Genomic DNA, 26,682 nt, shown 5'->3' on the forward strand with positions numbered 1-26,682 from the left:
ATTCAATACGCCGACAACTCTACCTTAATCTGTACCGCCAAGAATATAGCCACTCTCCACTCCCTTACCCAAACTGTTTTCAAAATGTTGAAAACTGGTTTATGCAACACTGCCTACTCCTAAATCCTAAAAAAAACTAAATTACTGCTTTTCACCCCTACTCACAAATCACCTACTCCATTCTTCTCTATAACCTCTAACAATGGTACCAACATTACCCCAGATGCCACAACCCGCCTACTAGGTGTAACACTTGATAATCGTCTCAGCTTTGATGAACACATCAATTCCACTATAAAGTCTGTTAACAAAAAACTTGGTACCTTCTATCGAATCAAAGCCTTCCTTACCCCTTCTGCAAAGAAAACTATTGCCCAAACCCACCTCATTTCTACCCTTTTCTATGCCTGTGTTATATATACAAACCTTTCCAAAAATAACCTCTCAAAACTCTCCACCTGTTATAATAGCATAGCTAGATACATCACAAGCTCCCCCTTTAAAACTCACCACTGCCTTAACCTCAAACAACTAGGATGGCTAGAATTGAAAAACCATATACTCTGTCAACAATTACTTATTACTCAAAAGATCCTACACCACCCTAACAACACACCTATCCTCACTAATCTAATTACACCCTATACAAATCTATCCACAGTCCGCTCTGCTAATAAGCTTCTAGTTTCCTCAAATAAAGCTAATAACAAAGCTGGGGATTCACTCTTCGCAAACACTGCAGGAAAAATCTGGAACCAGCTTCCCTCAGATTTATCTACCCTTGCTTCTACTTCTCTTTTTAAAAAACATCTTAAAGAACATCTAAAAACTCTTTGGCTTTGTCCATGCACTAATCCAGACTGAGATTTGTCTTTACTCTTTTACTTACCCCTTTCACCTAAGTCCCCAAAACAACTTACTTCTCTTTCTTTGAATGATGAGAATAACACTTGTGCTCTCTTCCCTACCTGAGACTTGCTCATACCTTCTACTGTGTGCTGTATAATTAGTTAGTAGAATTTCTACTAAACCTGCTATAATTCAAAATGTATTATTATTACTCCTTTTAGACTAATTCTACTCTGTACTGTAGTCATGTATGTTTCTATAAATTAACTGTTGTAGTTCAAATATGTATCATTATTACTCCTTTTAAGACTAAGATTATACTGTAATGTAATCCTTTATGTTTCTATACATTGTTAACTTTGTCATTGTTCATGCTTGGAGCTTTTCTCCCCGGGCCTCTACTGAAAATGGACATATATCCAGCTAGACTAGCCCGGTTAACAAATGTAAAATAAATTAAAAAAAATAATGCAGGGGTGCTCTCTGGAGCCTTGAACCAGGTCTCTGTCACTGCACAGATGTTGATGTTCTCCATTTTAAGGAGTGCCTAGAGTGAATGCATTTTGAAGTTTAGACTTCTAGCATTGAGTAGCATTACCCTCAGATTTTGCTTGCTTGTACCTGTTACGGTGGTGAATTTGTCATTTGAACCTTGTCTAATAAAGGCACTATAGGGGTGGCAAGAGCCTTAGCCAGTATCTGGAATCCCAAGGGCGACAGGTGCAGGCCATCTCTGGCAAAGCATTGTGGTCTGTTAATCATGTCATCCCAGGCAGACCAATACTGGATCCCCTTAGAATGACACCAGAAGCTTAGCCAATTGTTGAAGTCAATCATTTTGTCCTTGTACTGTGGTATCATTCTGGGTGATGGCAGGATGCTACTCAGAGCTAGGGTCATACCTGCCTGGGCTACAAGATCGGATAGCTCCTCCATGTCCTTTTTCATGTAGCCCAGGGAGGTACATCTCAGGTCATTCACACCAACATGGACAATGACAGAGTCATATTTGTACTTCTTGTGGAGTGACCTGAGTGCGTGTGTTAAATGGCGGATCCTGGCACCCGACAGGCAGCTGACAGTAACTTTCTCCTTGTTTAGCCTGGTGAGTGGAACATCAGTGCCTGACTATAGAGTCACCTATGACTAGAGTTTTGGGTACGTTGTTATGCCTTATGGGCTGTGGTTGAGTGGCACACTGAGTTTGTGGGCTATGTGTCATTTGGGTTGTGTTGGGGGGGGTGGAGGTTGCATGCGTTTCTGCTTTGGAGGTCTCTGTTGCTTGAGCAGATTTTTAGTGAGAGCCTCTGCAAATGTAGGTATGTGTTTTGTGTTGCTATGTGTGTGTTTTGGTGGTGTAGGTTTTGAGGGACTATGTGATGAGTGTAGTGTGGTGCAAGTGTTTACCTTCTCCTCTTGACTGTCTAGTCCAGTCTTGGGTGAAGAGAGCTTTGCTTCCAGTTTGGCTATATAAGTGCATCTCTTACAGGTTGTAGTGTTGGGTGGTAGGAGGAGATGGTTGTCTGTGTACATGAGGCAATTGCTGCATTTCCCCAAGATGCCCAGATTCATCAGGTAGACAGGAGAAAACACAGAGAGCTGACCCTTAGACATGCCTGGATAGGTGCTTATTTATTAAGTACTAAAAATTGTTTTCCTCTAGACAAGTGAGGAAAGTTGAGTGCTGTAGTAATTTTTAACTTATTTAGTGTTTACATCGAATTCTGAATAAGTGCTGAGCTCAAAGAAATAGATTTGAGTGCTAAAACTAAAAAAACTGGCTAGTTCTAATGGAAAATTTAAAGAGCAGACTTTATGGCACCAGGAATAGTTTAACCCTAGCTAAACGGCGATGCATAAAGTGTATTTTATTATATAACACTAGCAAATGAGCAAACTGATTTAAACAAATTAACCAATAAAAAGCAAAACGTGAGCCCCGTTCCAGCAGTCTTCGATCAGACAAGTTCTAACTGCACACTCCTGCCACTAGGGTGCAGGGGAACCTTCTCCAAAAAAAGATGGCCTGGATTAGTGCTCAAGTTATACAAATAAAGCTAGATTCAGCATGCCTGAATCCTGTCTATGCTATAACAAACAAGGTGAGCCAATTTCAGAAAGAAGCAGTTCAAATAAGCAGCCACAATAATCCTTTAACCAGAAATTCCCAGCTCAGAAGGGCAGAATCTAAACTCTCCTCCTACAAGAGTGCAGACCACAAACCTTCTTAATGTAAAATAACTGGCCTGAAGCCCAAGTGCTTAAACCAGAACTAATACACTTTTAGAATAACAGACATTGAGCCTTCAATCAGCAATTCCCAATTTAGAAGGATGTAAGCTACCTGTCGTGCCACAACAGTACAGACCACAAACCTTCTCAATGTAAAACAACTGGTCTGAAGCCCAAGTGCTTAAACCGAAAGGCTTAGAATAACTGTTACAATTTAGTCAGGGTACTACCAAGCAGTAATAAATGCAGCAGAATAAATACAATTAAGTACTTTTGAGAAGAGGCAAAAGCAAAATAAAGTGCAATTTTTTTTTTTTTTTTTTTTTTTTTTCAGTAAAGTGCAAGGAGAGAGGAAGGAGGAGCAGAGGTTAAGAACCTAAGTGGGTTGGCCTTCTCAAATGTTCTCTCTGTATTAAGCAGAGTGAACACCAGACTGGAAGGGGTATCCCAGATCAAATATATAGTGACTTTGCAACTGGAAAGTCACCAACTATAACAACACAAGAATAAGGTGGAAGGAAAAGCAAAAAAAAAAAACAATTTCAGGGCAGATGAGAAACATAAAACGATGCCAGAAAATGTATAATATAATTCTGTCAGGCAAAAAAATAATTTAGTCAGGCAAAATTAAGACAATGCAGAACTCTGAAAGGTTAAAATGCCAAGAAATATACTTATCAATCAGCTATGTATTTCCAGATTGTTTGAGAATCACACTAGCCAGAACCCAGGAGTTTCCAACAGTGAATTTTGTAATACTATATTACTATGGGTGAAAAAGTCTACTGGTTTTAAAAGGTCCACTTTGTGTGGGCATAAGTTACACAACTCTGATGCCCATAGGGAGTATTTATCGTTTAGGCCTCACTCTTGTAGACTCACCATGTATGATTTGTGCTGGTTTTAATGCCAGAGCCATTAGTGACAAGTGTAATAAACTAGTTCTGAAGGGCCTTCTCTCTGCTTCATTGCCTTCTTCTTCAACTTCTGCTTCAGGGGCTCATATCCCCTCAAGAAAGTCTAAGTCTGCAGAGCCCAGGAGCATAGGAAGTGCTCTCCTGCCCTGTCTCCCAAAACCGCTCAGACGTCGGAGCTACCAGCAAAAGTTCCAAAGCTCTTAGATTCGACATATATGGATTTGACTCCTACAGTTTCTAAGTCTCCTAGACTCTGGAGTCCTCTTTTTTGTCTCAAGAGCCAGTTTCTGCAAGACTCAGATCTCCCTTTTTACAGGAGACCCCATGCAAGCCATCTCGTCCTCCTTCCGATTCCTCTTCGATCAGGTCCTCCCGAAGCAGTTGTGAACAGGATGATGAGAAAATTTCTCAGAGCACAGATGGCGCTGGTAAAACCCCCATTTTAATCACCCATCGGATCCTGGAGCCTTAAGCCTTCCTCACATACCATCATTTCTCCTTCTCCGATCCAGCATAATGTTTCAGAGCCCTTGGATCCAAGAGCTCCAAGAGTTGAAGCTTCAGATCTGAAGATGCCGTCTTCTTCGACTCCGACTGTCTATCTCACCAATTCAGTACCAAACCCCCATGAGCTGGATGAGTCTCTGAGCCTATGTGTCTCCGTCACTTCCCCTTGGAGCCTCGGAGCTGGATAGCTCAGCTCTGACTCTCTCCTCAGAGCATAGGACCAGAGGAGACCTGGGCTTATCTGATCAGAGAGTTTCAGCTCTGGTCAGGTTGGCTTTGGCTTCTCCTGGTCCTCTGCTTTTGAGGTGGTGGAGAGGGCTTTCTCCTATCCGAGAGCTGTTTCAACTGTTACTTCCTCAGAATCCTTTTCCTGGTCCTCATTTGGATCCTGAGTGTTTTCATCGTACTTTGCAGAGACAGCCAGCCTCATAAGAGCTTCCAGGCAGTTAGGGAACTCCCCTCCTCTTCCAGTACTTTTCTAGACGTCCCTCGGAAGAGGTTGTACTAAAGGAGGCACTTGGATTCCCCTCATTGGAAGGGTCCCCAAGATCTTCACCAGAAGACATCTCCTTCGGAGACATAATTGAAATCCTACTCCAAAAAGGTGACTGGTCCTCTGAAACTCCTTTCCAGGAGGAGATGGTGTTCATTGAAGCCTTCAGGTCTAGCTCATATACATCCTGGGTTACCCCCCAGCAGATGATCTTGTAGATCTTGTCTCCTGTCAGGCATGGAAGGAGCCAGACACCATAGAACCTATTCCCTGGCATCTAGACAGAATCCTTGGTGCAACAAAGATAGACAGTTTTGGAATAAAGGAATCCCTGTAGATGCCATGGTTGCTGCGGCAGCCACCAAAAATGAGCTGGCTGAATAAAGCTCCTTTGTCCATCTCCCTAGTAGAGAATCCAGGTCATTGGACAGATATGAGAAGTGTGTCTACTCTTCAGTGATCTTTGCCTTACGGTTGCTTAACTAGATTACAGAAGGACTTGATTAAGGATCCCTCTAAGTCTACGCATGGGTCCATGTCGGTGGAAGAAGAGAAGGCTTATTTCTTGCAACCGGCCACCCTGTAATCTGTATCAGATGCGTCCATGAGGCTAATCTCTCATGCAACTGAAGGTTCCTCATGGGCTGGAGGTTCAGGCGGTTCAGACACAACTATCAGAGATATGCCTGGATGAGATTGTGTGATTTTTACGGAGCCCTTTAAAGTGTCATTCATCAATGCTTTCTTTGATGGCTCTTCTCAGTTTGGGCCTAGTGTTAGAGACACTTTCCCGCAGTAAGCAAGATGAAAAGACCTCGTCTGCTGTGGGAATCCATTTTTGTACCTTGTGGAGACTCTTTCAGGAAATAACGTGGTGGTAAGAAGATGTGATTCCGGAAATGTCAAGGACCTTATCAAGACTCGTGTGGAGATTTTTCTCCCAGAGGTAGAGGGGGAATTAACAGCAGAAGATGCCACCTGTTTGGTAGAGGGGGTCCGCAAAACTAAGGGTTCAGAGATTCTTGTTCTGATAGACCCTTTCAACTCTCCTGAAAGGTTACCCGACTGTATTTCTTTGAAGACAGTTGGGGGTGCTTATCTTTGCACCCAGACTTCTGGATAACCATCACAAAAGTTTTGTGGGTGCAAAAGGTCATATCCAGAAGATATTTCAGTCTCTGTTTACAAATTCCTGCACAAAAAAGAAAATGTCTCCCTGATGTTCCACCCAGTCAGTGAGAGTTAGCAGCCCTAGTGGTACTAGACAAGAGTCATCCAAGAAATCCCATCAGAAGAAAGAGGATCCAGAATTTATTCAAGGTTCTTTTTACTGCCAAGCACAATAGGGAACCTGAGACCTATTTTGGATCTCAGTCATCTAAATCAGTTTGTAAAGAACTCCAGGTGCTGGATGGTCACGGTTCAGTATTCTGCCCCTTCTACAGACAGGTTCTGGATGGTCACGGTTCAGTATTCTGCCCCTTCTACAGACAGATGACTGGTTGTGCTCCATAGATCTTCAAAACTCATACTGTCACATAAAAATGAACAGTTGCTCTGGAAGATACTTGCACATCTGGCTGGGAGCCAGTCATTACCAGTTCAGAGACCTGCCCTTCAGTCTTACCTCAATCCCCAGAGTGTAAACCAAATGCATGTCAGTGGTAGCAGCTTATCTCAGACTATATGGGTTCAGTGTTTCCTTATCAGGATGACTGGCTTCTCACTGCACCAACCAGCATTCTCCCAGAAAAAGCCAGGGATTTCTTACTCCAGTTATCTCAATTCCTGGGGATCATAGTAAATCTTACCAAGTCCCAGTCCAAGTCTTAGAGTTTATAGATGCTTGCCTAGGCACTGTCAGTCATCTCGCTCTCTTACCACAAAGCAGGATTCTTACCTTGAGATTGCACGTTAAACAGATTTTCTTTCATCCCTCCCCTGCAGTAAAAATGTTTTTTCAAGCTTTATTTTTGATGGCTGCAGAAATTACCTTAATACCTACCACTCGCCTTCACATGCAAATTTTCCAGTGGACTGTCATTTGCATTGGTCCATTCAGTACAATGGTCCATTCTTTGACAACCCTTGCAACATCCTATAAAACTATCTTGAGTCTGCAGAGACTTCTTGTGGTGGTGGCGGCTCCAGTCTGACGACGTTTGTTAAAGACGTCCTTTTATCCTTCCTCCTACTAAGTCCATGTTGACCACAGACACCTCCCAATTGGGGTGGTGGGGGACAATTTTTTGGGATGGTCTGTTCAAGGCACGTGGTCCCCAGAAGAGACCAAATTGCATATACATGTCTTGGAAATGAAATGTTTAGCATTACAGGACTTCCAGATCTTTCTTTTTCTTGGGGCAGTTTCCTATCTAGACAATATGTCAGTGGTATGGTACATTAACAAACAAGGTGGAACCAGATCTTACCCCTTTGTTGAGAAGCAGTGTGAGTCTGTCAGTGGCCAATCTCCTCTAACTGCTTTCTTGTAGCAATGCACGTACCAGGGAAATCCAGCACGCTAGCCAACAAGTTGAGTAGGACTATCTTAATGCCTGATGAATGGTATGTCAATCAATCAGTGATGAAAATTATCTTTCACAAATGGGATCAACCTTGCTACAACCTGTTTGCCTCTCCCCTCAACAAGTGCAACAGGTATTTCTCCCTAATTTTCCCCCTCCTTCCCCCTAGCCATGTCTTTAGGAGTGACCTGACAAAATTTTTTGTTAGGAGCCATAGTTCCTGTTTGAGCCCCTATTCTGTAACTATACTGTTTTCTTTCTTATTGTAATTTATATTTTAGATTGATATATTGCAACAGCAAACTCAATCTGAGGTAATGCAGTGGTTAGTGGCATTATGGGTAAAGGGAGGAGCTCAAAAGGCAGATCCAAGAATCTGCGGAAAAGTGGCTGAGTCAGATCCAAAAGCCGTACATTGAGGAAGAATGAAAATGGACAACACAGATACAGAGTTGTGGTGAGTACATAACTTTTATTTTTATTCAAACCACAAGCTGAAGTTAAAAGGAAGTATAAATTATCTAGCCCAAAGGAACTGAATGATCATGGGGAGTTGTGTACAGATCATCAGCTTTCTTGGAGTAGGGATGATGGCGTTTTGGTGAGTTCTATACATATTTAAATGTTTGAGTCATTTAGATTTAAGTATAGTCACTTACTATCTTAATTTTCTTTCAGGGCAAGCTCCCTACAAGAATTACGGTTCCACTTTCAGTCATCAGTCAGCCAATGAAAGGGAAGAATGTAGTGACAGCACCAATCCTTAAGGGCAGCATTGGAGCAAAGTAAGTAACATGGATAATGCGTCTGTTATTGTTGCAGCCCTATATGCCACTAACTTATTATTACCCCTACTTCATTAGTACAGTCTAAAATAAATATTTTTTGAAGGGATACAACTTGCTTGCAGGATTGTAAGAGCATTGTATTTAATTGAGGGAGAAGTTTACAGGAAGCTTACATAAGTGATTTTTCCTTGGGTCAATACTTTTTCATTAGAAGAGATGAGATATTATAGCAATGAAGACCCTCTTTTTCTTTTACAAGAGAGACTTTATTCCTTATAGAAAGTTAGAAAACTGGGTGCATCTACCCCTTGGCTTACAGACAGTATCTCTCAGCTTATAAAACTCAGTCATGGTCTGACTAGTTTAGACAAATAAATACATTCCATAAACTCAAAGGATAGTAGAGGTGTCACTATTAATGCCAAAACTGAATACTGTAGAACTCTGCACAAGTCTACTCTAGGTCTCCCAAGAAAATTTGGAAAGCTTGAAAAACATTGCTTCTTTTAATCTGTATCCCACTTCTTCAGGGTTCAAGTTACCATCCTCATTTCTCACAGAATTAAAAGATAACTTCAGCAAGTCCTCTTATGCAATTAGCCCTGCTCAAGTAACATCTTTCCTCCCTATTCACAAGTCTCTTCAATACCCACCATTTCACTTCAAGGTCATTAGTAGAGCAGAATATAGAAACATACAGAAAATATTAACCTCTCCTGCCAACCATTCTTCCATACCTTCCATCCTCATATTTTTAGACTAGATTTCAAAATGCTCAGCAAACCATTTGCATTTATTTTTAATATAGCCCTCACAATCAAGACCTTACCCTACAGCTTTACACATGCGTAAGTCAAGCCTCTAGCAAAAGTATCAACTCTTTCCTTAGCCAGTGACTTTTGAATTGCATCTAATCTTTGTCCATTCACTAAAACTCTGGGAAAGATAATTTACAACCATGATCATGAACAATATTTGTAATTATGGTGTCCTCACCAATAAGCATCATGGTTTTCAAATGAATTACAAATCTGGTACTGCAGTTTTCTTCCTTGCAGATCAAACCTTCTCTTTATGGAGCAAGATAAACTTAATTGGAGCAATGTTCCTTGACCTTAGGCCTGGATCATTCAGTGTTTCTGCATAAACCTGGTGAGACTCCTTTTTTCTCAGTTCTTATACTGTGGTTCAAAGGCTATCTCATGTATTGTACCTCCATCCTTTTTTGTCCATGCAAAATTTATATCTCTGGAAAATCTTGTAAAGATCCTGTGTTTAGTCGTTTTCTCTTTTCTTTCTCTTCTTAAATGGATCTTTTCCCTGGGATCTGTCATACATCAGCTGTATTCTTTATGTAGACATCATTGTCCTCATTAAGGACAATGAAAACCCTGACTCGCTCAAAACTGAACTTTAAAATTATTTTATCTCCATGTGCAATTTTCTTCACAAAATTAATTGTCACTGCAACCAAACGTTCATTAATGCTATTCAGTACTCACAAAAATATTCAAAACAACATTCAAAAACTATCGCTGTTACTGATTTGTGCTGATGCCCCTTTATCTTGACCAGTGGAACAAAAGTTTCTTGGCTTCCTTTTTGACCAGCAAATCTCTTTTTATAAACAAAATGAAAGCTTAATACATACTTTAGCTAACAAAAATCTCACATCTGCTTACTCACAAAGCAAGATGTCCATAAATGTGCTCTTTCCCAGACTAGAATACATACTGCTAATCATTACCTTTTGCTCCTCAAGCAATACTCTCTGTAACAGTTAGGAAAAAAATCAGTATTTCAGTTCATCCACCTTTCCAGCAAAAATGAGCACCATCATATTACACTAAATAAACTTAACTGTCTGCTAGTGGCTACCATGGCCATTTTGCTCTTTAACGCTCTCACCTTCAAATTGTTCCATCAGTTACTGTCATCCCTTTCTCAAAAAATTGTATCCAAGCCCCATCTTACTGCCTCAGGAACTCTCTGTCTCTTCAGCTGAATAGGTTTCCCTTCAGTCTTGCCACTTGTGAAAGATCCTTCTCCAAAATGGCCCCTGCCTGCTTAAATTATCTACATGCAGTCATAAAAAAAAGGAAATCTTCCTTCTTTCAAGAAGCTATTTTTCTTCTCATCTAAACAAAGAAAGCAAATGCAACTACTTCAGAGATGCAAGTTAACCCTTCCTCTAATCTTTCTTGCTGTTTTTACTCATTATTTAATGTATACTTTTTCTCTCCACCTATGAATACTAATGTAAAGACTGTATGTGTCAGTAAAAAGTAAGGAAAACATTGTACAGTCTTTGTTAAGTGCAATTCACTAAAAAGAAGGGCTTATTTCATGCCAGAAGTGGTATCTGTTGATGGTATCTTGGAGTCAAATACTGCAGTATAATTCTTTATTCATAGGAATTAGCTTCAGGCAGATGTTAACCTTTCGGGTCTGGCTTTTAAAAGTATCCTGTGTAGAGCTGGTCACTCCTAGCCTGAAATGTCATCTTGATGTACAGATAAAAGGGAAGAGAAGCCACCAGTAGCCTAATGTTTTCTTCCACAGGAAGTGATCAGGCATCTGTTCTTTGGTCTCTTCCAAGGTGCCTCCCAGGCAATAAGGACCCTTTTGAGAATCTTTCTTCTTCTTTATATCATTACTTACTCTTGACTGATTTGCTGTTTAATAGAAAATTTTGTACTGGAATTGTTTTGAATGTGTTTCCTGAAGTCCACGATATCCTGAAAAAGCTGATTAATAAGTGTGCCTTTAAAAGAGAATTTCTGTGAAATAATTGCCATTATAATCCTTTTTTTTTGTTTGTTTAGTGAAGAACCGTGTCTCCACTTTTTAGCAATGTACAGTTTTTAATAAAAAGATATAGGAAGGAGGGAAACCTCAGAGCATTCCTCAAGCAAAAAAATTTAATGGCCCAAATTCCTGACATGGGGTGGTGGCAGTGGGGCATCTAATGTTTAAAGAAATATATCCATTCCCAGACAAAAATGGATAAGCCTGAAAAAATGGTTAAAGAGTTAGCAGACAGAGAACACCTTAGAAGACTCTTACCAGTCCCACTGAGGCCTGATGGTGCTGTTGCTACAGAGTTAGTGGTTTGTCCACCCTGGTCTTTGGGCCTGCAACTTCTGACTTCAACAGAGGTATTTGATGGCATCATAGTTAACGTCATTACCCTAGCCTGTACTGAAATGAACAAGAGCCAAATGCCTGTAAAGGATATTTGACCTTAACACGTTCCTGTTGCACTATCTTATGGATCCCCTCCCCAGGTGCATCCTGATAGAGCAGGCTCAACACACTTGAACGTAGCACTTCTAGGTTCTACTGGATGACCAACAGCTGAGGTCAAGATGTCCTGTATATTGTTTAGGCCCTGCTTCTGTTGCCTTTGATTACCACAGGTTTGCTAAAGAGAATGTGGCTTCTTGGGATATTGTTAGACCAGAGGTAGAGAAACCTTTGATCTTAAGTACAGCTTCTCTTCTACCAAAATGGAACTCTTCCTCTTCCTAACTACTTACTTACTTATTTATTTATTGCATTTGTTTACTGGGAAAGTCCACTGGGCTTAAAAGAGCCTATTTTCAGTGGAGGCCTGGGGAGAAAGGCTCCAACAAGAACATAGATGCAGAAAAAATATAAACATTAATTGGTGTAGAAGTGGAAATAGTGTTACAGATAGTAAATACAGTAACATATGCAGAATATATACATAAAAGCAGGAATTTAGTTTGTTTGATTACAGTAATATATACAGAAGATATACATTAAAGCAGAATTTAATTAATTCAATCAGAGAGGTATAAGCAGAGATATATTAATCAGTATTATTGTACCAGTATCAACAAGTGAAGATAAAAATAAAAAATATATATGGAGAAAGTGTTATCAGTCACTAGTAGCAAAATACATAGGAGTTTAGTAATCATATAAGGAAAGTGAAGAGATTACGTTATAGAGTAGGAATACAGCCAGGAAGAGTTGAGATAATGTTTTAGTACTTGTTTGAATGTGGTGGGTGCTGCCTGTGTTTCTTATAGAAGGTGGAAGTGAGTTCCATAGTTTGGCGACAGTGAAGGAATAGAGGAGTTGAACAGTAGGTAAGGTGGGGCTTATCTACTTTTAGAAGTAGATGATTTTCAGATCTTAGATGCCTGGTGGGATGGTATTTGGCAAGTAGAGTTGAGAGAGCAGGACAGTCTGTGGGTCTGTAGATTATTTTGTGCACTGTAGTTAGTTGGGTGAATGAGAGTTGATGGGCGAGAATTTGGCCTTGGTGACAAATTTTGCTATTCTGTTATTACACATTTCAAGTTTGGATTTTGTAGAATTTTGAATATTAGCGAGGAGAGGGTCACCATAAAGGAGAGAGGGTAATAAAAAGTTAGATGCAAGAGTTTGTCTAGTAGATAGGCTATGAAAGTGTTTGTGCCTGTAGAGCATAAAACATACAAGCCAGCAAGTGTTGGAAAGTGCCAAATACGAAAATATTTATTCACATAAGAGGGACCAATCCCCCTATGAATCTGATGTTACAAAAACAATCAAACCGGTTTCAGCTCCACAGAGCCTTCTTCAGTGAAATTCAAATGCTCAAAAGATTAAGTATCAGTTCAAATACATTTATATAGTGAGGAATCACATAAGAACCAATCAACAAGCCTAATTCAAAATTGGTCATTAAGACCAGGTGGAAACAAAGCTCCAAGTTTTACAATCCATTTCCTCTCCTTAGAACAAAGTAATTCATGCCAATGGTGTTTATCTTTACATATACCCTTGATGCAGTCAATGGTAACAAATTTAAAAGAGGCTGATGCATGTTTTAAACTATGTTTATATAATGCATTACTAATGCGTTTGTTCTTAATATCACTCAGATGTTCACAAATTCTAAGACGAAAAGCCCTAGAGGTCTGTCCAACATAAAAAGCAGAACAGGTGCAGGTCACCAGATAGATGACCCACTCAGTGCTACAGTTGGCCCAAAATTTGATATCAAAGACCTCAGAGGTGTTTCTGCTACTAAATTCCCGAGTATGTGAAACACGAGTGCAAAATGAACAGTGTCCACATGGAATACATCCTACAACTGGTTTGCCTGTAAGAGACAACTGGGTAGAGGCAAAAGAGTCCGGACACACCCTCTTATAATGATTAAATTTAGAACCAATAGTCTGTCCCCTTCTAAATGAAAAAGAACATCTGTCTTGAAGAAAAGAATTCAATTTGTGATCCACCTTTAACACATTCCAATGTCTGTGTATAATATTCTTGAAGCTCTGTGTATTCCGTCCATAGGTAGTAACCAGACGTAAGGGCTGTGAAACCAAATTATGATTCTTGTCTCTGTATGATAATAAATCCTGTCTATTTAAATTGGAAGCCCACCATTTGGCCAAATTCACTGTACCTGGACGATAACCTCTATTAATAAATCTACGGGTCAGGTCATCACGGACCTCAAAAAAGGACTGTTGGCTTGAACAAATTCTTCTGGCTCTTAAAAACTGAGATTTGGGTATATTCTGGATGATATGTTGTGGGTGGAAGCTGGTAGCATGTAATAAAGAATTAAATTCTGGAAATTTCCTGAACAACCTAGTGGACAGAGTATTGTCCTCATTTCTAGTGATTTCAACATCCAGAAATAATATCCTTGATGTATGATAGGTCAACTTAAATTCAATGCCCCATATATTGTTGTTGAGGTATTCCAGAAACTCCATAAGATAATGTTCATCAGCTTTCCACACCAACCAACAATCATCCAGATAACGACGCCAAATGTCCATCTCACACATGTAGATGTTATGATTATGATCATAAATCGTAATTTCCTCAATGTATGCCATAAAAAGAGCTGCATATATGGGTGCGAAAGACGCACCCATAGCAGTACCTTTGGTTTGCCAGAAACATTGATTTTGATAGTAAAAAACATTGCTAGTCAATACATATTCTGTGAGACATACTAAAAATGTATTAAATCCAGGTTGGTATAGGCCAGATCTAGCCAACCAATAGTCCAAGGCTTGTAAGCCTGCCCAGTGTGGAATATTGGTATAAAGAGAGGTAATGTCCAAGGTACACAATAGCCAATGGGGTTCAAGTTGGGTGTCATTAATAATGTCCAAAAATTGGGTGGTGTCTTGAATCCTAGCTCTTATGAATCCAAGTAATGGTTTTAAATACTGAGTTAAATACTCAGACAAGGGTTCTGTAAGAGACCCATGTCCGGAGACAATAGGTCGGCCTGGTGGATTACTGGCATGTTTATGTATCTTGGGTAACAAGTAGAGGTGTTGTTTCTTGGGTGACAGGACCATTAATTGTTCTTTTGTAAACTGTGTGATTATGCCCTCCTCCACCGCTTCAGTCAAAAACTGACCAATTTTGCGCTGAAAATGAGGAGAAGGATCCAGAGGCATCTGCATATAATATTCCTTGTCCCCCAATTGTCTCATAACCTCCTTGTCATAAGTAACCTTATCCAATACCACCATCGCCCCACCCTTATCAGCTTGGGTAATAACCAAATTTTTGTTATTAGCAAGCTCATCCAAACTCTGTATTTCTTCAGTGGACAAATTATTATGAGATATGGGAAAATCCCTAAGATGACAATGTATGTCCTGTAAGACACTTTTCTGAAAACCCCCCACTAAATGTGTCATCGGTGGATTGAATGTGGATTTTTTGACCTTAAAATCATGAGATGTATCACAATCATTGTTAGCAAAAAACAATTTCAAATTTAATAATTGACAAAAATTTACCACATCCTGAGCCAAAGATTGTTCAGAGACAAAAAAAAAACGGGGACAAAATTAAGCCCTTTATTCAATAACTTGAGTTGTGCATTGGTTAATTCAACAGAAGAAATGTTATGAACATTGAAATTGGAAATTAATGTTGTGTCATCATTTTCAAAAGTGCCTCCAAACTCTTTTTCGATGTATCTTTTCTTATGCTTCCGCCCCTCTCGTCTGTATCTAGATTGGGAGGGTGTAACAAGTTGTCCCTTTTGGCTTTGGGTAGCCCCTCCCTAGAGTTTTCATAAAATTCACCTTCTGTATTAGAGGAAGTATCCTCACCTGAGGTGCCACTAGAAGAACCAAGATTTTTCTTAAGAATAGATTTGGGCCTCTTTCTTTTAGGAGTTGAAAACCTCTTATCACTCTTGTTGTCCTCCCTGGGTAGTCTAAAGGAGACATTTTTGGATGTATCGAAAGGTTTACCCCTCTTGTAATCACCTACATCCCTGAGAAATTTTTAAAGTTTTCTATCCTTTAAGATAGTTTCCATTTTGGAAAGATCAATGGTTAATTTTTTAACTTGTGTCATAAAAGAATCACAAGTTCCAAACTTATTGGCCTCCAAACAAACAGTTTCCAAATATTTCACACCTTTTTGCACCTTGCGTTCATAAAAATCTGCCAAGGCGTCCACAAATTTAGAAGAAGCCAATTGTTGAATATGGCCCCAGTCCTCAATTAATTGGTCATCAGTGTTTGAGACTAAAGGTTGTACCTTGACCCTAAGGCCACGTGGAGTGATGTGTTTCTGTTGGTATGCTTTAAAAAGACGTAAATGCCACACATTAGTCCTGACCATCTTCATACTTTTGCCAAGTTGACTAAAAAATAAGTCACATTGTGTATCCAGGTCGGATCCACTAACCTCAGATGTAGATGATAATCCATGTGTACCTAAACCAAACACAGATAAATCATCTACATCAGATGATAACCCCTGTATAATGGGTGAAAGTGCCATATTTTGAACTATAAGACCAGACCTCACAAGACCCTATAAATTTTACCAATCAATGAGAATAAATAACCCACTGATGTAACCACGGACATAGAAAATGGTGTATCATATATTGTCAGGCCCACAAAATGGTAATCAAAATTGAGTACAAATAGTGAATATTGCATAAGAAAAAATCCAAAAGAACATAAAAATTATCCAAAAAAAGACCATTATACACATCAGTACCAATATATTAAAAGATATATGATATATCCTGATACTGTGTATAAGTCTTATGGATAAAAAATCTAATAAATTAACCAATACAATAAACAGCCCAGACGACACTGAAAACACCACTAAAGTCGTCCCCCTGCGTATTGGTATAAACAAGCCAAAATGTCCAATAATCCACTGTAAAAAAGCCACCAAACCTGATGGAATATGTAACACAATTGGCAATGTGTTTATCCACCAACCATAAAGTGCCTGATATAATAATATCAACCAAGTAATAACACCACCAATTTAATGCATCCGTGATGACCACAAGGACAAATGTCCAAGAAAATACATCTAAACATATATATATTTAAATAAAGGATATAGTGAGGTCCAAAAGATCCTATAGGCAAAAAGCAATTATAAATGAAATGAAAGTTGCAGCAATAATGCTTACAACAAACAACCCATATATCTGCGCTGAACCACAATGTGACTAAATTCAACAAATATAGTATATAACCCAAAATTGTAATACCAGTCTTGAAACTACACTCACACTGATTAAATAAAGAGGTCGTATCTCAGGACCCCAACCGCAAATTTCCTAATACAATAATAACGATGGTGTTGGATGTAGTCCACAGTTTAAATATAGTATAAAAACAGCAACAATATTAAAACAAAAAAATACATCAACCAAAAAACCTATTCAAACCAGATTATATCATACACAAAAGATGCGAGCATATGTTTGAGAGCCTCGCTGTTACAAAAAATAAACTGATAGTCAGGAAGAAGTAAGCAACAAGCTCCCCTGAACATACCTCGTATGTACATAAAATTACATGTGGTAAATGTCCAAAAAACTGAATGACATCTCTGTTGAAGAACCTCAATAGTGCAAAACATGTAGATATAATCTCCACTGTATATCACGAAACCCAAAACCGTTCCAAAATAGCATCAAACCGAAAACAGCCTCCAAGACGCTAACGACATTAACGAAGGGTTCAAACAGGAAGTGAGACTACGTGTAGTGACTGAAGCGTAACCATGCAGCAACCATACAGCAACCAGCCAAGAGTCCGCATCCTCCGATCCTCTGATATTAACAACATATGGCATGAATAAAAAATATGTAAAAGTCTGATACAATAACGAGAAATGATGATGTCTCAGTCATAGTAAAACGCCCAAAATAAGAAGCGCACAAGCCAACAGCGGTTCCCAGCAACTGAAAAGGGAAATCCATACACTAGGCAGGTGCGCGTGGAACCCTTGCACGGCAAAACAGGCAGAGTCCAAAAAACATACAAGCCAGCAAGTGTTGGAAAGTGCCAAATACGAAAATATTTATTCACATAAGAGGGACCAATCCCCCTATGAATCTGATGTTACAAAAACAATCAAACCGGTTTCGGCTCCACAGAGCCTTCTTCAGTGAAATTCAAATGGTCAAAAGATTAAGTATCAGTTCAAATACATTTATATAGTGAAGAATCACATAAGAACCAATCAACAAGCCCAATTCAAAATTGGTCATTAGGACCAGGTGGAAACAAAGCTCCAAGTTTTACAATCCATTTCCTCTCCTTAGAACAAAGTAATTCATGCCAATGGTGTTTATCTTTACATATACCCTTGATGCAGTCAATGGTAACAAATTTAAAAGAGGCTGATGCATGTTTTAAACTATGTTTATATAATGCATTACTAATGCTTTTGTAGCGCATACCAAGCTTTTGGTGTTTTTTTTTGGTGTTGCTGTTTATGTGTAGTTCAAAGTTAAGGTTTTCATCTATAATAATGCCTAGTAATTTAGTGTGTGGGACAACTTCTATAGTGGTATTGTCTTGGCCTTGTATAGTAAAGAGTTTTTTATCAGAGTGGTTTTCCTAGGGGTAAAAATTATGAGTTTAGTTTTTTTGGATTTAGGGCAAGTTGATTGTTAAGCATCCAAGATTCAGTAGAAGTGAAGGGTGTACTGGGTAATTTGCTGGAGTTCAGAGCTGGAATTTGCAGTGCATATTATTGTAGAGTCATCAGCATATTGGATTGCTGAGCATTGTGGAAGAGTGGAGTGAAAGTTGTTAATAAAGATTCTAAATAAGAGTGGACCAAGTATGGAGCCCTGGGGTACCCTTGAGGAAGTACAGAGGAAGGAAGAATAAGATTGTTGCCATTTGATGGATTGCTGCCTATTGGAGAGAGAGCTGGTGAACCATTGTAGGGTAGGGGGATAAATGTGGAGGGTGGATTGTTTAGAGAGGAGGATAGTTTGGGGAAATGGTATCAAAAGCTTTGGAGAGGTCGAGGAAAAGTGAAGCAATTATTTTACCAGAATCCCGTGCCCAATTAACTGTATCAAGGAAGGGATAGGAGGGTGGTAGTGGTGCTTTGTCCTGGTCTGAAACCATGCTGAGTGGGTGATAAAATTTGATTTTCAAGCAGGTGGTTGAGAAGTTGGGCATGGATGCATTTTTCCAGTATTTTAGAGAGGGGTGAGAGAATTGCTATGGGTCGAAAGTTTGTGGTGTCTGTGTTGGTGCCACCTTTATGTAAGGGGAGAATTAATGCTTTTTTCCAGATGTCTGGGACAAGGGATTCTTTAATTGATCTCCTAATGAGTATGCTGGTGGGATAAGCTATAGAGTTTGCTGCTAGCTGCAGGAAATGTGGGGGTAAATTATCAGGGGCCAGAGTACAGGATTTAAGCTGAAGTATTTTTTTTATTGTGCTGGTGGGTATGGGGGAGAATTTTAGGCTAGGACAACTTAAGGCTGGATGGGACTGAACTACCTTTCCCTATGGGGTATGGTGCAGATGATGAGACCACCATCTCACTTGAGGAGGCACTCTGTTTAATGAGAGCAGTTCTGATAGGGGCACCAAAAAGCTTCCAGGTGCCCAGAAAAAAAGTGTTTGGATATCGTAAGATTCAGTAAATGTAAACCTACAGCAAATACCTCCTTTACTCAAAGTGTGTGAAGACTGCTTTGAAACAGTCTCTATGCCTAAAATTAAATTTTCAATCCTTAGCCTTCTAGAAGGCTGTCATGTTCTACAGGGTGGAGGAATCTTTTAAATGCCATTTCAAAAATCCCATGTCAGAAGTCACAGTTGTCTGTATGGAACCCATCAGAAGTTCTAAGCTGATTCTAGGATTTAGTACTCTCCCTAATAACAGAAAGGAACAAGGTTATGGATATGGCTGGTAAAATGTATGTTTAGCTGCCCTAACTTTAGAGTGATTAACTGTCAGACCAGCATCATAACATTTCACTGAGACCACCTGAAGTAGATTGAGGACATGGCTTCCAAGATTCAGGATGAAGCCATGATGGAGAGAATATTTAGTGAGACTGCCTTAAGTGCTGCTAAAGTGGGTAAACTTGCAGTCATATGTGAGTATGATACCAGTGATACCTGTGCAGCTGCAGGCCTAGTAATCAGAAGGCATGCCGGGCTTAGAATTCAGGCCTTAACAGATGATATCACAGGGTTGTTGCTTAGTGTCATGTTCAAAAATAACCTGTTAGGCCATCCTCCTCAGGAAATTTTAAAAACTAGGAAAGGGTAAGTAAATGGAGTTAAATAATTATTTTATGCATCCATTTCTATGTACAGTGGTTATAAAAAGTGTACACACCCCTGTTAAAATGGCAGGTTTTTGTGATATAAAAAATGAGACAACAATAAATCATTTCAAAACTTTTCCCATCTTTAATGTGACCTATAACCTGTACAATTCAATTGAAAAGCAAATCTGTTAGAGGGACAAATATAAAAAATAAACAACGTACAATAAGCTGGTTGCATAAGTGTGCACCCCCTTAAACTCATACTTTGTTGAAGCACCTTTTGATTTAATTACAGCATTCAGTCTTCTTGGGTAGGAGTCTGTCTGCATGGCACATCTTGACTTGGCAGTAGTTGCCCACTTTTCCATGCAAAAGCACTCCAAATCTGTCAGATTGCGAGGGCATCTCTTGTGCACAGCCCTCTTCAGGTCACTCCACAAGTTTTCTATTGGATTTAGGTCTGAGCTCTGGCTGGGTTAGTTTTCTTCTTGTGAAGCCATTCTTTTGCTGATTTGGATGTATCCTTGGGGTCATTGTCGTGTTGAAATGTGAAATTCCACTTCATCTTCAGCTTTCTAGCAGACACCTGAAGGTTTTGGGCTAAAAGTGTCTGGTATTTGGAACTGTTCATAATTCCCTCCACCTTAACTAAAGCCCCAGTTCCAGCTGAAGAAAAGCAACCACAAAGCATAATCCTGCCACCATCATGCATCACCATGGGGATGGCGTTCTTTTGGTGATGCGAAGTGTTGTTTTTGCGCCAAACGTACCTTTTGGAATTGTGGCCAAAAGGTTCAACCTTGGTCTCATCAGACCATAACACATTTTCCCACATGCTTTTGGTAGACTTGATGTATTGTTTTGCAAATTTTTGCCGGGCCTGGATGTTTTTCTGTGTAAGAAAAGGCTTCTGTCTTGCAACTGTAGCCCATAGTCCAGACATATGGAGAATACAGGAGATTATCACATGTAGTACACAACCAGTCCTTGCCAGAAATTCCTGCAGCTCCTTCAGTGTTGCTGTAGGTCTCTTGGCAGCCTCCCTGACCAGTTTTCGTCTTGTCTTTTCATCAGTTTTGTAGGGACGTCCAGTTCTTGATGACTGTCTTCAGTGTGTTCCATAGTATTTCCAATGCTGTGGACATTTTTATGTACCCTTCTCCTGATACCTTTCAGCAATGAGATCCTTTTGATGCTTTGTAAGCTCTCTGCGAACCATGGCTGTTGCTGTAGCAGGCAATTGAGTAAATGTCAGGAAAATCCTACAAGATCAGCTAACTTTATTTGGGGTTAATCTGAGTCTCTCTAATTGATGGCAGTTGTGTACTCAAGAAGACTGAATGCTGTAATTAAATCAAAAGGTGCTTCAACAAAGTGTTAGTTTAAGGGTGTGCGCACTTACGCAACCAGCTTATTGTATGTTTTTTATTTTTTTATATTTTTTCCCCTAACAGATTTGTTTGTTTTTCAGTTGAACTGTACAGGTTATAGGTCACATTAAAGGTGGGAAAAGTTTTGAAATGATTTATTGTGGTCTCATTTTTTATATCACAAAAACCTGGCATTTAGGGATGTGTACACTTTTTATATCCACTGTATATAATAGCATTTTCTTATGAAGTACTGTCCTCTTATACGAAATAATCCAAAACACGCTTATTCAAGAGAAAAAATTGGGAAGAAACTGGCATTTGGGAGGACAGAGGCAGAAGTAAAGGCAAGAAAGATATTTGAAAGGAGGAAGATAATCACCCTTTCAAGGTACAAGTGAACAATACTGTTTTCCAGTCTTCTCCCCACCTCCAGCCTACTAGACTTTTTCCCCGTTTCATTGACATTTTTTTCTCCCAAGTTCTTTTTGGTTTGGTGGTGGTTGTTAATGAAGCTGCAGCCCCATGAGCCCCAACACTCCAAACACCCATCACAGACGTTTATTCTGCAGTTACTGACTCTTCATTCCCTACAGGAAAAGGGAGTCCATTCCAGACTGACTGTCATCCTGAAGAGAGGGAGGCCATTTATTTATTTATTTATTTGCTAGGAGACTGACTGGAAGCAATAAAGGCTTTCATAATGTGATAAACATAATGGTAAATACATAGTAAATGAAAAACAATTAAATGATAGATACATAACTAAAGAACAATAACAGGAGTAGCTAGAGATAACTAAACAGTGGAGTTGTTGACATTTTCTGGTTTAATAATAGTTATTTGAATCATGAGGGCAATAGTAAATACTTTGCTGTTTTGGTGATAGATGAATGTGTGTGATAAATAAGGGAAAATAGTGAGCAGATAATTCGAGTGAGACTTAAAGTTTAGATGGGCTAATAAGAGAGGATAGGAAAGGGATGGGGGAAAGGAGGGGATATGGGAAATGGATGGTATCATCCATAGGCTTGAGATGTGCATGTTTTAAAGGAGGAAAGAGAAGAGGTTGTTAAGTTGGTGTGACGGTATTTAGGAGAGAAGAGTGTGGGAAATGAAAAAAAGATTAATCTTTTGAGTCCTGTATTAGACCTCTCTAGGTTGAACAATTTCGCAGTAATCCCTGAATCCAAGATGTTAATTCTGCAGGAATTACTCATTGCTTTACCCTCAAATCCTGTTTGTTACCGTTGACCTAAAAGATATATACCTACACTTACCTATTCACAGGGAATGTGGACATTTTCCACATTTCAGAATGGGGCAACAACACGTCTGTGTACAGTGCTTATAGTATTTACAAATGCTTGACAACTGATTGTAGCCATCTCAAAACCTTTGGGGTGTTCACATCTGTCTTTAATTGGCTGTCTGTCTCATTCAGGCAGCTTGCAAGGAAGACATTTAAAGATCTCTGAAGTACACTGTCTAGTGCTTCTCCGGCTTGAGTTTTTCCCTGGATTTATTAAAGTCGATCTTTATACTGGGAATAACAAAGATTTACATGGAATCCTGCTAGGCACAGAACAAAACCTTAAGCTTCCACAGAGCAGAGGTTTTATAGCTGACCCATTTCTGAGACCCCAGGCAGATGAAGGCTACATCAGTTTGGGTGTTCTTTATTGTCTGGGCTATATGTCAAAATCTATGCTTATCGTCCCCTTAGCCAGCGTTCACTTGTAGAAAATACATTGCTACCCCAAAAAGAAAAAACTGATAGTAGTAGAGGCAGCCAATAAGCTCTCTCTTCCATCAAGCAAGAATTTAGATGGTGATCCCAGCAAGTTCAGTAGGATCAGTGAATGCCATCCATAGTATCAAACATTGCAAAAGGATTGACTGCAGATGCCTCAGAACTAACAAGGGGAGCACACTTGGCCCATTTCAGGGTTTAATACACCTGTAGTAACCCTACCCCATGATCAAATGGCATATCAATTGAAAATAAATGATGGCATTCATCTTAGCATTGCAAATATTTATGACAGTCTGTCAGCCAGGAATCCTTATGGTGATAATGTACAGTTCTACATGGAACATAAAGAAGAAGGGGCCCACTATTACTGACTATGCAGACTAATTGTGACAGCCTGGGACATAGCCCTTTATCTGGGTTTTTACAATCAAGTTACATTCCTTCAGGCCTGAATACATAATCAGGTCAAAGGTAACCAAACACAAGTGGAAACTGACACCTAATCAGAAAGTGAGAGAAGCCAGAGGTGAAGTTGTTCACCACCCAAAAGAACAGTGTACTGCTGCAGTTTTGGTTCAAGTATCCACAAAATCTTGGAGGTGAATGTTTTCCATCTGTGTAAGAGAGGCTTTGTTTTTGTCATCCCTCTGATGCCTGTAATCCCCAAGTTCTTGCAAAAATCCCAAAATTCATTATGATAGCATCCATGTGGCTCAAACTGGCATCATTTTCCCAACTAGACCAAATGAAAAGAATTGGGACCTTTTGTACTTCCTTATATCTGTGTACCCCTCACTTAAGAGAAAATGCTCACTAGTTTACCCAAACCTAAAGCCTGATCCCATTCAAGGACAATTTCTTAGATGAAGTGCTTGTGTTTTATGCAAGAAGCAAGCACGCCATTATCAAGTCATATATGGCTGAATGAAAGAAGTTTGTAATAAGGTGGAGTATCTCCACTGCTAAAGCCACACATCTTTTTTGAATAGGGGTCCTATAATGTTTTAAGTAAGGAAGGGCAAGTTGGGCTAGCTTAAGCTGATAGCAGAGCCAAGCCCTCATTCAGCATGGGGGGGGGGCACCAGATGTCAGCAAGCCGAGGCATCTCTGAAGTTACAGTGATGAAGAAGAGAAAGGTATTTATGTGTAATATCATTCCCCATATTAGAGTGTCTGTTTTTTGTTACTAAAATAAGAACTGATATCTGCAGAAGAATCCTAAGCCATTTTCCAGCTATACATTTTAACTTAATTTTTTCTTCAGCTATTATACCTTGATGAGGTATATGCTTACTTAATTAAAAAAGGAAAGTGGTCCTTTCAGAAATGTAATAGTCACAACCCAGTCCACGTTCTCAAAGGTGTACATATAATATATGTATGTATGTATATATGGGTCTACCTGATAAGACTGAAAAGCCAAAATTTCAAATCCCACAAGACTGAGATGAAACTGTCAAAACCTCACATGAATGAACACCGACGAACAACTCCGGGTAAGTAACCACTTGTCCTTCTTGGTGAACTTTGCCCTTTCCCCACTGTAGTGCGATCTCAGAGTTGGAATATATAGTTGGGGAGGGAGTGCAGCCCCACCACATAGGGGGTGTGGTGGTGAAGCCCCCCCCCCCCATGGGTGTGTTTAATTTGCTTCGGTTTACATTTTTTTGTTGTTTTGTTGTTACGGACACATGGGTACTTACCCAGAGTTTGTACATCGGTGTTCCAGGTGTTTGTTGTTTGTTCTTTGTTCATGTGAGGTTTCGGCAATTTCTTCTCAGTCTTGTGGGATTTGATGTTGTGGCATTTTGGTCTTATCCGGTAGAGCTATATATATATATATATATATATATATATATATATATGTGTGTGTGTGTGTGTGTGTGTGTGTGTGTGTGTAAAATATCTGTGTTTGTAGCGATATCCACATTAAAGGATAAAAAGTTTATGCATGTAAACCACTCAGTAAAAAAAAAAATAAAAAATTCCAAGAAAAACACAGCCAAGCTTGAGTTTTCATTGTGATATACCTTAAACCTCCTGTAATGGAGGCCCATGGGATATATGCAGATGACCACATAAGGATTTGATGTCCTTCTCTTCATATGTTCCAGTTTTCATAACATGAGGGAGTCTGCTGCCGACTGACTCGAACATCTGGCCAGTATACAAAAGTCTAAAGCTACAGTAGGATACATGTGACGTCGATCCTTAGATTTAGTCCTGTGTTGGTCATAAAGTGACGTCGGGTATAGAGTGGACATCGGCATGCACCAATCCTCAGAACTTTTCTGTCACCAGTCAGAGTGCTTCTCGGTCGTTTGCTCATCAGCAGAGTTCTGGATTCCGATCCAGATAATTGCCCCGTTATTTTATTGTTTTATGCGCTACTGTTGTGGTTGAGGTTACCTGTCAGCTAGGAAGGGCAAGTGTCAGTGTGGAAGGCAAATTCCACATAAAGACTCCCACAACCTTTGTCTCTTTTGCCTAGGCCCTAACCACAAACATACCTCCTGTTCGATTTGCAAGGCCTTTGTCCCCGAGAGCCTGCGTAGTCATCTCATTTCCCTCAATTTGTACTTAGAGAACCGCACTTAGCACATAATATGGAAGGTACTTTGGGCTCTTCAGATGAGCCAGTTATTAAGAAGGCTAAAAGATCTAGGCCTGAATTACCTGCTGTTCCTTCAATTCTGGATGTCTCTCCCGAAGCCGATGTTGGCTCAGAGATGATTTTGGAGCCATTAGACAATTCTTTCATGGGTACCAGTGTGGAGGTCATGAAGGATACCACTAGCACATCCTCGGGGGGGGGTACGCAGGTGTCTGCTACAGATGTAGGGGGAGAAACCAGGCTCATTGTTACTGAAGGCCTGAATAGCATTTCTCACATCACTGTTTGTAAAGATGTCCTGAGCAATAGCAGGCCAGCATCTAGTTCCTTGTCCTTACACTGCATGGATGTCCCACAAAAGAAGAAGCAGAAAACTAAGCATGCTTCTCCTGTTATCCAAGAACAGCCTTGGGAGTAGCAAGCCTTTTCTCAAGGGCTCTTTAATGCCTTTTTGGCCCAGAGACAATCTACTAGTCTCTTTCTCCCTTCTCCCTCCCTTTCCCCTGTATTTTCACAAAAGAGGATTTCAGTTGAGGTTTCTTCTGATGAAGATGACTCATCTGGGGATGAATCGTTGGCATATTCTGCCCAAAATTTATCTCCCTTAGAATATGCTTCTCCAGAAAAAGAATCAAATGACACAGATTATCTAGGTGAGGATATTACTTTTGGTAAAGCCATTGTTAAAATGAGGGAGTTCTTTAAATGGGGTTGCTCCCAGGTGTCAGAAATTCAGAAAAGGAATTATTACCTTCTGCAGATGGATTCCCCTTCTTTAGCTGCAGTCCCCCGTACTGCTATTTTTTTTAGATGCCTTTTCTGCAGCTTCTAAGTGCCCTGATTCCCAACCTCCTGACCCTAAAAGGCCAGACAGGTTTTACAAGATGCCAGAGGATTACAAATTCCTGTTTAAATACCCCTCAGCAGATCCTGCAGCTATTTCTGCATCTGCTGAAAAGGCTTCTAAGATGTTGCCTTCCACTTTCCTTCTCCTCTCAGACAAGGAGAGTAAAGTTATGGAGAGGTTGGGGAAGAAAGTGTATATT

General features: G+C 39.8%; 1 protein-coding gene across 1 annotated transcript in view; it reads left to right on the top strand.

The window, feature by feature from the left end:
• NFRKB (nuclear factor related to kappaB binding protein) overlaps positions 1-26,682 on the top strand; it is a gene marked incomplete in the record, with an annotated part of 1,477,031 nt that overhangs the window by 1,366,208 nt on the left and 84,141 nt on the right. Inside the window, 1 exon segment of the mRNA XM_044081086.1 lies at positions 8,205-8,311. Coding sequence (XP_043937021.1) covers positions 8,205-8,311 — 107 coding nt within the window.

The sequence above is a fragment of the Protopterus annectens genome, chromosome 8.part0, assembly GCF_019279795.1.
Source record: "Protopterus annectens isolate FY-2018-M chromosome 8.part0, PAN1.0, whole genome shotgun sequence".
NCBI classification, from domain to species: Eukaryota; Metazoa; Chordata; order Ceratodontiformes; family Protopteridae; genus Protopterus; species Protopterus annectens.